Source organism: Amblyraja radiata, chromosome 26, assembly GCF_010909765.2.
Source record: "Amblyraja radiata isolate CabotCenter1 chromosome 26, sAmbRad1.1.pri, whole genome shotgun sequence".
Taxonomy (NCBI): domain Eukaryota; kingdom Metazoa; phylum Chordata; class Chondrichthyes; order Rajiformes; family Rajidae; genus Amblyraja; species Amblyraja radiata.
The window spans coordinates 16,660,182-16,672,856 of NC_045981.1; the positions used below are offsets into that span (position 1 = coordinate 16,660,182).

The 12,675-nt window shown below is 39.8% G+C and overlaps 1 protein-coding gene across 1 annotated transcript in view; it reads left to right on the plus strand.

The window, feature by feature from the left end:
• The window catches only part of sirt7 (sirtuin 7), a 33,003-nt gene that overhangs the window by 12,157 nt on the left and 8,171 nt on the right, over positions 1-12,675 (plus strand). Inside the window, exons 4-8 of the mRNA XM_033044325.1 lie at positions 451-521; positions 1,623-1,695; positions 7,342-7,440; positions 10,549-10,785; positions 11,948-12,028. Of these exons, the coding sequence (XP_032900216.1) occupies positions 451-521; positions 1,623-1,695; positions 7,342-7,440; positions 10,549-10,785; positions 11,948-12,028 (561 nt within the window). The remainder of the gene's footprint in view (positions 1-450; positions 522-1,622; positions 1,696-7,341; positions 7,441-10,548; positions 10,786-11,947; positions 12,029-12,675) is intronic.

Sequence of the window (12,675 nt, forward strand, 5' to 3'; positions counted from 1 at the left end):
CAAAAATGTGTCGACCTCTGCCTTAAAAATAATCAGTGACTTGGCCACCACAGCTGTCTGTGGCAATTAATTTCACAGAGGTACCATCCTTTGACTAAATACATTCCTCCACATCACCTTTCTAAAGGTATGTCATTTTATTCTGAAGCTATGGCCTCTGGTCCTAGACTGTGCCACTAGTGGAAGCATCCTGTCTGCATCTATTCTATCCAAACCATCTAATACCATTTTACAGAGCCACCTTGTGACCAAACCTTCAGTTTCCATGCCCCAACTTTGAGAGTTGTATCTCTGCCTCAACTATACTCAGTTTGTCCATGCTTGCCACTTTGATCAAACCTTTGCCTTTCCCAGTTTCCCATGATTGTATTTTATTTATTTATTTAAGTACTTAATTTTTACCTTGCCTTGCCATTAAAACACTACTCTATTGTTTTATACCTTGCACAGGCTGCTTCAATTCCAGATTACAGGGGTCCGAATGGAGTATGGACTTTATTGCAGAGTGGCAGGACAGTGAGGTAAGAAAAATATTTTTATGCAGCGGAATATTTCAGATAATAACTTTTTAGGTTTAGATTTAGGGATTAAAGAATGGTTCATAGGTTCATTTATTGTCACATACACCAATTGGTGTAGTGAAACTCAAGTTGCCATTGCAGCGCACTAATAAGAATACAACACAACATTAAAGAAGAATTTCACATAAAACAAAACATCCCCCCACAATGGTTCCCACTGTGAGGGGAGGCACAAAGTCCAGTCCCCATCCCCTTGTCCACCCATAGTCAGGCCTATGGAGGCCTCCGCAGTCGCCGCTACGAGGCCCGATGTTTCAGGCCCTTCCCGCCGGGTAATGGTGCTCCGGCGTCGGGAGAACCCTCTCAGCTGCTTGGGATGCATGGAACGGCCGCTTCCTTACCGGAGACCGCGGCTTCCGAAGCCGACCGGCCGCGCTGGACAGAGCTCCACCACGGGCGATCTCAGCGAAAGATCCCAGGCTCCCGATTTTAAAGTCAGCGCCACCGCCCGCGGCTGGCCGCTCCACAGACCCACAGCTCCGTGATGTTCAATCGGCGGACTCAGCATTCCGGAGCTCCAGGGTGGCGACCCGGGCAAAGCATCGCCAGCTCCGCGCCGAAACCGAGGTTCTGGCCGGTCCCGTCAGGAAACGCAGCTCCAGTTTATTTAATGTCAGCAGATGTTATAGTTAAGTTTGCAGTATATTGCTAAAAGCTTTTTTCAGTACTCCCAGAATGATCTATCTAGCTTTTTTTTTAAATGTGCACTTTCATTTATCATATCCTTAAATTGCAGCTAACATAGTATCCAAGAGTTAGCTCCAATAGTGTTGCTTGAAGGAGGCTTAGTCAGAAATGAGAGCCCATTGTTACAAATTGAAGCAATTGAACGCTTCATGATAATGTTCTTATGCTAATATGCATGTAGCTGTTATTGATCGGGTTGTACGTTAGTTGCCAAAGTGCACATCTTGGGATTACTTGGTAAGTATTGAGTTTCTAACGAGTAGTATTATCAATAGACCTTCTTTGGTTATACAAAAAGCAATATCATATATTTGTTCGTTGTTTTGAATGTTTTTGTTTGTCTTTGTTATAAAGCGCAGGAGACATCAGTGAGGCAGAGCCCACGCTGACACATATGGGTATCACAAAACTTTACAAAGAAAAGTTGGTAAGGAATATGACGTATTTCAACATCTGTTCTTCTGGACACTTTAGTGCACCTTTAGTAAATGTTGAATTTAAAGGGTAAAATATGACATTTTGGCATTGTAATAGACAATTAAGGTAGACATTTCAGAATCCTGGTCACATTGGTAATTAATAAAGTTATGTTGGCATAGCAAGATTCATAATTGAATTCTAAAAGTGATTTTTCAATGAAAAATTAATACAATTTTATTATTCATATCGCAAGCAATATATTTTAGAATCCTTTAGCAACAGGGTCAAATCCACTTGGTAAAAGAGCAGCAGAAGAACGAATATCATTAGTGTATTTTAGGTAAGAGGTCATCAAGAAATCATTGAAACAAAACTGAATTACTCCTAATTTATTGTGCTTACACTCTTTTGGAATTTGAACACCACCTATCAAATTTCTCCAAATTGGCTGCAGTATGTAACATTTACAAAATACAGTGATTTGTCAAATTGGCTTTGGCTCATTCTCATCTTGTGAAGTCTGCCATCTAGAGGATCAAGGGCAGTGGACTCGTCTGCAAGTTTTCTTTCAAGTTACATACAGTTCTAACATATACATTCATAAAGTCAATTTATGTTGTATTTGGTGTGGCAACTCGAATTGCCCTGTAGCACCCATTCATACTCTCTGAAACTGGGTGCATCACTTTAGCCCTTAACATCTCGAGTTGGATAATGTCTTGGTGGTGTGATGCCGTAGCTGCTCCTTGCAATTATTCATGGACTTTGATAGAACCCAAAGTTTGGTGAAGCATCTATTCCACTGTTAAATCATTTATTGTTTTAATAATTTTCAATTGTCTTCAACATTGTGGCAGCCACAGGAATTCAAAAATAATTCAAAATTCAGCCTCAGGAGTTTTTAAAAACTCAAAATTAATTAAAAAAAAACAAAAAACAATTATTGTTTATTTAAAACTATAAATTACATGACTTGGAAATAGATAAAGCATTAAGCTGTAATTTGTTCTTTACCAACTGATCCATAGGCTGTAAATTGCCTTTGACATGAATCCTTCTCCAGGTTTGTCACAAATTAGGACTGGAAAGGTGATTGGGTGGTTTACTTTTTCCCCCTTTACCCTTTTTTTTGTTAATACACTGACTAATCCCACCAAAGTGGATGCTGCTTCTAGACTCTGCAGAATCCAATAGATGCAGTAACAAAGGTACTGGCATCTGTCATAACAGCGGCTTCACAGTAGATTCAAGATTTCCATGGGAGGAACTGAATGACTGTTAATCTCCATGAATTCCAGGCCATTGCAGGAAGATTCACTTGGTGTTTTCCTTTGTCATCGAGGCTCCTTATCCAACAACATTATCAGATAATCTTCACCCCTTATGGCCATTTGGGGATTCCCAATAGCTATTTGACAACCATCAGCGCAAGTATTATGAAAATATATTCAATGTGTTTCTGGACTGCATTTAATTGAAATTTTCATCCCCTCTGGTGCCATTTTCTAACTAACTTCCTCAGCTCTCTATCATCATGCCTGTGTTATGGTGACTACAATTGCACACAATACATCTGCTGCTGCCTAACTGCAACATAAATTTAAAATTTCACTCTGCCAAATCGAATGGCATGTATGCATTTTAGAAACGTTTGCAATTTTACCACTCACCTACAAAATCTTGTTTGCAGGTTTCTGTTATAGCACACACCTTATAACAGGGGTCGGCACCTAAGGTCCCTGGGCCGAATGCGGCCCGTAACCCGAAATCATCCGGGCCGCAGGCGGATTTATTTCCCCGTAATCATCCGGTCCGCTGAGCTCCCGCCCCGAGCGCGGCCGAGCGCCTGCCCCGAACGCGGCTGTTCCAGATCCTGCCCAAAGCCACTGGCACGGCCGCGCACCTTCTGTGAACACGTTTAAGAAAGAACTGCAGATGCTGGAAAAAATGAAGGTAGACAAAAATGCTGGAGAAACTCAGCGGGTGAGACATGCAAGGATTGCATGAGGCTGCCTCACCCGCTGAGTTTCCTCAGCATTTTTGTCTGCCTTCTGTGAACACGTGATTTGATGCCTGCCATCTGGGGCGGGACCCATGTGTATACGTGATAGATGTGGCTCGCCATCCGCTCACAGACATGCGTCCCGGCCCCTATGCAGACCAAGGTTGCCGACCCCTGCCATAATCATGCCATTTATTTAATTAATGCTACATGTTTTCTGAGCAAAATTTATCTCTCAACTCCTCACAGTATTACATTTTATTGGCCATATGTCATTCCATTCCATCCTGGGATATTTTACTATCATCCTTATCCTCCCCCATATTTTGGAGTTTTGTGTCATCAAACGATTTGAAATTGTCCCGGGTACACTGATGTTTAGGTTGTTAATATGTATTTGAAAAAGTGTCCTTGCATTCATCCTGGATGACTGGATAATATTTATTTATTATATTTGGTTTTCTCGTTAATTTCTTACCCATTCAGACCCTTGAGTTACATGGGCTGTAGTTTTATATATATATTGTGATTTATCAGATACGTTAAATCTGTGGACACAATAGCAACCCCAATGCTGACATTAAGTTCCCTGCTAATTATTAAGAATATCTCAGTCAAGTTGGGCAGACATTGATTTATTTATTTCCATTTATACTGCCCATTTATTTCCAGCTGCACTCATAGTTCACGTGAAATCCCCAAATCTGACAGTCCTGTTTCCCTGTAAACTCTGTCTGTGAGGTTTACACGTCTACTTCTTTAAACTTTAGAGATACATCGTGGAAACAGGCCCTTCAGCCCACCGAGTCCATGCCGACCAGTGATCACCCTGTACATTAGCACTATCCTACACACTAGGGGCAATATACATATTCCAAAAACCAATTAACCTACAAACCTGTATACCTTTGGAGTGTGGGAGGAAACCAGAGTACCCGGAGAAAATCCACGCAATCATAGGGAGAACATACAAACTGTAGTCAAGATCGAACCCAGGTCTCTGGCACTGTAAGGCTGCAACTCTCCCGCTGCGCCACTAAGCCGCCTAATTCTTATTACATTCTGTTTTGAATGTTGTAGTGCTGCCGTTTTGGAAGTGTTCAATTTTTTTAATTCCAAATTGGAAAAAGTACCAAATTTATTAGGACCAGTAAGTTGAGAGTGTATGCAGATTAATGGTAGCGCAGTAGGCCTTAGAGTTTGTCAGCTTGGCCCAAGAGCTATGATTCAATAGTTCAGGGGCCAGCCATCTTCTGTTGCTTTAACAATGACCTTCTATTAGCAAAGTTTGCCAATGATTGTTCAGAATTTGCTCTATTCCCAACTCTTTAGAAACTAAATCAGTCCAACATTCCAAAGTTTTACGCTATCTGGTTCAAAATACCCCAGAACATTAGAATCCCTTACCAAAGCATTAATTCCCTCTGTTAGCCGAATGTGGGTGCACATCTCGAGGGCAAGTAAGGATGGGCAATAAATGCTGGTCATACTAGCATTATCCACATCCCAAAATAATTAGTATTTTTGTAAAAGCACAAATGAACAATTTCCTCGTTGCTTCCTGCTGCCTGGAAATCTCTGGTGCACAAAGGAAATAGCTTTGATGTCACTACTGTAAAGTATGTCATTTTATTATCTTTGAAAGTTTGTTAGGATGTCAAATTATCTGGAATACAACTGATAACAACCTACCATGGCAAATGATTTGAAACGGATGAACATTTATTCATTGAGCAGCTCACTTCAAAAGATGCTTCACTTTTGAATCTTTCACTGTGTCATTTAATGTCAGTTGCATTCTAAATGGCTTTGGTGTGGTGCTGAAAGACAATTAATGAAATAACCTAAAATTAAATGTGGAAAAGCTAATACTCTTAAACTTATCTTATAAATATAAAAGTAATAGATGTCATGAAATAAGAGTAAATGTCGTGGGTGACATGGTGGCGCAGCAGTAGTGTTGCTGCCTTACAGCGCCAGAGACCCGGGTTAGATACTGACTACGGTGCTGTCTATACGCTCTCCCCGTGACCTGTGTGGGTTTTCCCCGGATGCTCCGGTTTCTTCCCACACTCCAAAAATATATAGATTTGGAGGTTAATTAGCTTCTGTAAAATTGTAAATTGTCTCTAGTATGTGTCAGATAGTGTTAGCGTGTGGGGATTGCTGGTCAGCGCGGACTCAGTGGGCTGAAGGGCCTTTTTCTGAGCTGTATCTCTAAACTAAACTAAGATGACAATTTGCTACAGCTGAGGTTAAGAACAATCGATGAAATATAAACAAGACACTGAAATATTATGCAAGAACTGTTCTAAATATTATAGAATGGCAGAAACATTCTGGTTACAGTTGGAAGCTGCAGCTGTTAAACAAGTGAACTCTTAATAAGCTCAACAATCCCTGGAAATTTCAGGATTCTTGCCCAAGTTTTATGTAAGCTTTTTGCAAAGGTCCCTTTGCTGACTGAAGCCACATTCACATTTAACTGTGTCTCGGGTATTTTATTGTTGGCTCAGGATTTCCTGAGCAAGATTAGTAACTACACAATAGGCAGGACAAAAGGATGCCCACAATGCAAGAGGTATTTGAGCTTTTATTATTGTATAGTTAATGCTAATTATGTAGCCTAACAGTCCTGGTTCTTATTGAGGTTATGTTGCTGCAGTCTACCAACTTCTGTTTTGAACATAGTTTCTTCTAATTCACTGAAGACCTATTCATTTTAATTGATTTTCAATATGCAATATAGTTATCTTTTGTGAGTGTAGTTCACCCTTGCTCATTGTGCACAGTCTTACCATTGACAAGTTTGCAAAATCTTCATTCTAAACATTATTTTTACAGTTTCAGCTTTCTAAAGTCATTTGTTGCTGATTTGAGTTTCTTGGAACCTAGTCCCACAATGTCTGTGCTGAACATGGTGCCAGGATCAACTCTTTTCTACCTGCACATAATCCATATCCCTCCGTTCCCAGCATATCCATGTGCCAATCCAAAAATCTTTTAATGCCACCATAGTATCTGCCTCAACACCATCCCCAGCAATGCATTCCAGGCACATTCTGGGTAAAATGAAACCTGCTCCGCCCGCACACCTCCTTTAAACTTTGCCTCTCTCACTTTAAAGCAATGCCCTCTAGTTTTTGATATTTAGCCAGGGAAAACAGCTCTGACTGGTCCTTCTATCTATGCCTCTCATCATTTTATTTTCTATCAGGTCTTTCCTCTACCTTTACATTCCAGAGAAAAAAATTGAGTCTGTCCAACCTCTCCCTGCAGTTAAAACATCCTAATCCAGACATCATTCTTGATTTGTGAAAATTAGCTGTTTTGGGAAAATATATTGCCATAGGATGTTGCAAATTATATTGTTTAACTTGCAAAGTAATTGAAGCAAGGGAGATGTGTTATAACAGAACGGTTCATTTTCGCGTGAAAGATTCGCCCTCCAATAACCCCTGAGACAGTTAAAGGTGAATGTGACTTAGGCCAGTTTCAGTCACTGCAAATTGCTCTTTTGGCCTCAGCCTTGAATAAATTAATCTTTCAGAACAATAGCAGGTTGACATTTGAATACCTTTTGTGTTTTTAACCAAATCAGAATTCTTTGATTGTAAAAGGTTTGTATTCCTGTTACTCATTTCCTTTCAGGTGCAACATGTGGTTTCTCAGAATTGTGATGGGCTACATTTACGAAGCAGTTTACCTAGGAAGGCGCTTTCAGAACTGCATGGAAATATGTACATAGAGGTAAGGTAATGAAGGGCATTGGAGCACGTGTTGTAACATCGTTCTCTCGGAAATTTGTGAACACCCGTGTGATATGTCATGTATGTTATAGATACAGTCATAATTAGTCTACTTTTTAATTCTCGAGGTCAGTTGCAAATATCAGTGTATTAGTTTAGTTTATTATTGTCATGTGTACTGAGGTACAGTCAAAACTTTTTTCTTGCATGCTATCCAGTCAGCAAAAAAAACTGCACGATTACAATCAAGTCATCCACAATGTACAGATACAGGGCTGCCATGATAATCAAGGATGAGTCTCACCCCAGACTCTCCCAAGTCTCCCCTCTCATCAGGCAATTCAGGGACAGTTCCTTCCCAGCTGTTATGAGGCAACTGAATCATCCCATCACCAACTGGAGAGCAGTCGTAACCTACTATCCACCTCATTGGAGACTCTCGGATTATCTTTAATTCGACTTTACTGGACATTATTTTCCACTAAACGTTATGCCCTTTGTCCTGTATCTGTGTCTGAAGAAGGGTCTCGACCCGAAACGTCACCCATTCCTTCTCTCCAGAGATGCTGTCTGTCCCGCTGAGTTACTCCAGCATTTTGTGTCTATCTCCTGTATCTGTACACTGATTATAATGTTGTGATCTTTCTGCTGACTGGATAATACGCAACAAAAAAGTATTTTCAATGTATCTCAGTAAATGTGACAATCAACTAAAGGGTATAGCATTTAGTTGAAGATAAAAGGCAGTAAAGTCCAATTAAAGATAGTTCGAAGGCCTACAATGAGGTAGTTGGAATTCAAGACTGAACACCACTGTGCTTAAAACCTGCAGCAGCTTAAACAAAGATGATGATATTTGTATAAATGGTCGTTATTTTAGTAAGTAGTCAGTTCCTTCAGGGGAAAATATGATTTGTTTTCCAAAATCATCTGTCTTTACTCATTGACCTACTTTCATCTTCAAATGGTGATTGGGATTGCGTGTGCATTGTAAACACAACTTGGGGCCGGTTGTTTTTGTGACATTGGTTTGATGGAGATGAGCTAACTTAATCTACCTGGAGGCAAAAGGGGATTACTGTTGAGGTGAAAGCTTGTTTGAGCTTACCAAATTCTGCAAAGTAAAAATTCAAAATAGTTTATTTTATGTGAAAGGATAAAATTGAGGAATGGTGTTCAAAGAGTAGCTCCAACCACGGTATAGCAACATTTTAGCCTTGGTGATCAAATGGACTAATCTGTTTAATTTTAAATGAAGTGGAATTTTCTATTGAAATCACAATGAAACTGTAGGTAGTGCAGCTCTCTCGAAAAGTTCCAGTAGCCCAAGTTTGAAGCTGACCTCTAGCGCCACCCCTGAAAACTTGAAAACACACCACAAGGATCAGGTAACACAATCAAGGCTGTACTTTATTAAAGAGTGCCTGATACAACGGCTGTTGGGAACAATCCAACTAGATTGCTCCTAGAACAAAGATTCACGTGATCTTTTAGAGTTTTCTCTGCTTTCTACGTATCCACTAATTAACCCATAACAGATTTTACAAAGGTGCCAGCTTTTCTCTGCTATCAGAAGGTTTTGATAACTTCACGACGGTGCAGCGGTAGAGTTGCTGACGTACAGTGCTTTCAGCGTCAGAGACCCAGGTTCGAACCCGACTTGGGTGCTGTTTGTACGTTCTCCCCGTGACCGTGTGGCCTTTCTCCAAGATCTTCAGTTTCCACCCACTCTCCAAAGACATACAGGTTTGTAGGTTAATTGGTTTTGTATAACTGTAAATTGTCCCTAGTGTGTAAATTGTCCCTAGTAGGACAGTGTTAATATGCGGGGATCGCTGGTCGATGCGGACTTGGTGGGCATCAGCATATCTTTGGTAATTGGAAGCATACCTTAATATCCAGAGATAATCTATACATTCATAAGGAGAACATGCAAATTCCACATATTGACACCAGAGGTATTAATTGAACCCAGACCATTGGCATAACTGTTCGTGTTCTAGATTTGATGAGTGACACAGTGATGTAGGTCTATTGTATTTACTATTAACCATTGCACTCCTAATTTTATTCACTCCAATTCATTGCTCCATGAAAAAAAATGTTTTTTGCATGGTGAGCTCAATGAGATAGATGTGCCTGGTTTGGAAGTGGATAAACAGGAGATGCTGAGAAACCTACTTGACCCCATCCCAAAGCAAACATTAAATTTTGCAATTTCAAGTAATACCTCCCTCTCGTTCCCATCCTCCCACCAACCTTCATCCCCTTCCCACCCAGACCCCTCCATCTGTGCATCCATCACTCCCACCAACCCACACCTCAGTCACCCTGCTCTTTCCCACATCCCCAATCCTCTCTCCTCTCTCTCTATGTCCCATATTTCCTTTTATCCCCTCTTTCCCTCTCCACCTGCCCCCATTCACTTCCACCCATATCCTGCCCTCTCGTTTCACTCCTCTTCTGTCCTTATCTGACACGCCTCCTTTTCACCTGTAGCATTTGCTGCTATCACCATCACTATATTTTGCCCCTATCCCACCCTTCTTTTACAGCTTTCTCCCCCCTCTTCTATCAGTCTGATGAAAGATCCTGACTTGCAATTTCATCTGTCCATTCCTTCCACAGATGCTGTCTCACTGACTGAGTTCCTCAAGCAGTGTTAGGAACTGAGATTACATTTGTTTGTGTAGAAGTAATCATTTGATTTTTTTTCAGAGAGCTATTATTTAGTATATTCAAGAGTTCAATAGATTTTTAGACAGTAAACATGTTAGGGTTATATGAAGATTGAGTGGGGAAATAGAATTGAGGCAGAATTGCCACAATCTTAATTTAGCCTCAGAGCAGGACTGAGGGCTGGCTTGTCTACACCACTCTATTATGTGCCCCCTATTTCTAACCCGCCACTGAGTATTTGAGCAGATTTTCACCAAACTTTAAAATTGTCATAAAATAAAGCAGGCCAATATTTTCCCAGTACTGTTTGTGTTAAAGTGACCCCTCAACTTTAATATTTTTAATCTGTTATTTCTCCTACAAAATACAAATAAGGATGTTGGCAAATGTCTCAATATTTTATTTCCTGTCACGCCATGGTTTTTAATAGGTCTGCACGTACTGCTCTCCTAACCGAGAATACATCCGTCTGTTTGATGTCACTGAACGCACATCGCTACACAGACACAATACTGGAAGAAAGTGTCACAAATGTGGCGGTGAACTGCGAGACACAATTGTGCACTTTGGTGAAAAGGGAACACTGGAGCAGCCGCTAAACTGGAAGGGGGCAGCGGAGGCAGCCAAGGAAGCCGATGTCATCATTTGTCTTGGATCCAGTTTAAAGGTTAAGCATTGTTTTCCAGAAATGTCCTTTGTCACTGCAGATGCTGCATTAACTTACTGCTTTTGAACCTCTTGTGTCACACCCCATTGTATATTTTATGTAAATAAGAATTGTTATAAAGATAGTTTTGAATAAGGAGCTATGCAGTCTCTATAATTATTTTTAATGGAGAATTGCTGTTTAACATGAGTACTGCACATATATTATATATACATTATAATATATATTATAATATATTATAAATATATCTAATAGTAATATATATGATATATAATATATAACATATATGATATATATATATTATAAATATAATACACATGTATGATATATTATATATATAGATATATATGTGATATATATATACACTCTTAAATTAATTCAGAGGAAAGTGAATTAGAGCCATCAAAGTAAATTAGGATTTTCAGATCTTAGAGAAAAGAGACTGAACAGGATTGATGCAACTATTCTATTTTATGAAATGGTTAATAATTGCATTGTAACAATTCTGATTCAGTGATTATCTTCTGAAATTGCTGGTTCTGTATCTGAAAGCTAAGAACCAATATTCTATAATATGATAGTTTACAGTGCAGAGGAAAAAGGAATATAGGACACCAGACTTTGACAACTAGCTCTGTTTCTTGTTTAGGGCAGGATCCTTTTATTTACTAGTCTTGTTTGTGGTTCTATACAATTAGATTCATTTTGCATCCTACTTCATAAGGGATATTGTTGCTTTACTACTCATTGTACTCATTTGGCACCAACCATTGGCAGATAATGTAAACTGTAGATTGAAACAGTTTTGCTCCATCACAAATAGTCTTAATGTGAATAGTTTTACCACATTCAGACTTTCATTTTCCCAACAAGGATCATCTTGCGATCTGTGTTACCCCCTGGAGGTCTTGGGAGTTTATTTTAAGGTTGCCTTTAATTAAGGGCCCTATTTTTAGACACTTATGGGTGTTTGTGTTTTTTTCTGACAATGCAGGTTTGAGGAGAATGATTTTTTGGATGTCGATTGATATTTCAGTTTTCTGTTTTAACATTTTTACGTTAGTTCCAGACTAAACCTTTATTCAGCAAGTAGCTCAAATGTTAAATGAACCAAGTGCAACAAGCTATTTTAGATTAAACTAGAATGTCTTTTTGTTTTCAGGTTCTTAAAAAGTATGCATGTCTTTGGTGCATGAGTAGAGTACCTCACAAAAGACCCAAACTGTATATAGTAAACCTGCAGGTAAGAGCTACATTTGAGAGTCAATCAAAAGATACACTGGTATAAAGATAACTGCTCTCTAGTTAGATCGCATGGGATCCAAGGAGAGATAGCTGACTGGATAACAAATTGGCTCCATGGAAGGAAGCAGAGGGTAATGGTGGAAAGTTGCTTCACAGACTGGATGCCTGTGACTAGTGGTGTGCCTCAGGGTTTGGTGCTGAGCCCATTACTGTTTGTCATCAACATCAATGATTTGGATGAGAACATACAGGGCAAGATTAGCAAGTTTGCTGATGATACAAAAGTTAGTGGTTTTGCAGATAGTGAAGATGGTTGTGAACGATTGCAGCAGGATCTGGATCAATTGGCCAGGTGGGCGGAGGAATGGTTGATGGAATTTAATACAGAGAAGTGTGAGGTGTTGCATTTTGGAACGTCGAACAAAGGTAGGACCTACACAGTAAATGGTAGGTCTCTGGATAGTAGAGCAGAGGGATCTAGGAGTACAGGTGCATGGTTCCTTGAAGGTCGAGTCACAGGTAGATAAGGCGGTCAAAAAAGCTTGTGGCCTTCATCAGTCAGAGTATTGAGTATAGAAGTTGGGAGGTCATGTTGCAGTTGTATAAGACGTTGGTGAGACCGCATTTAGAATATTGTGTTCAGTT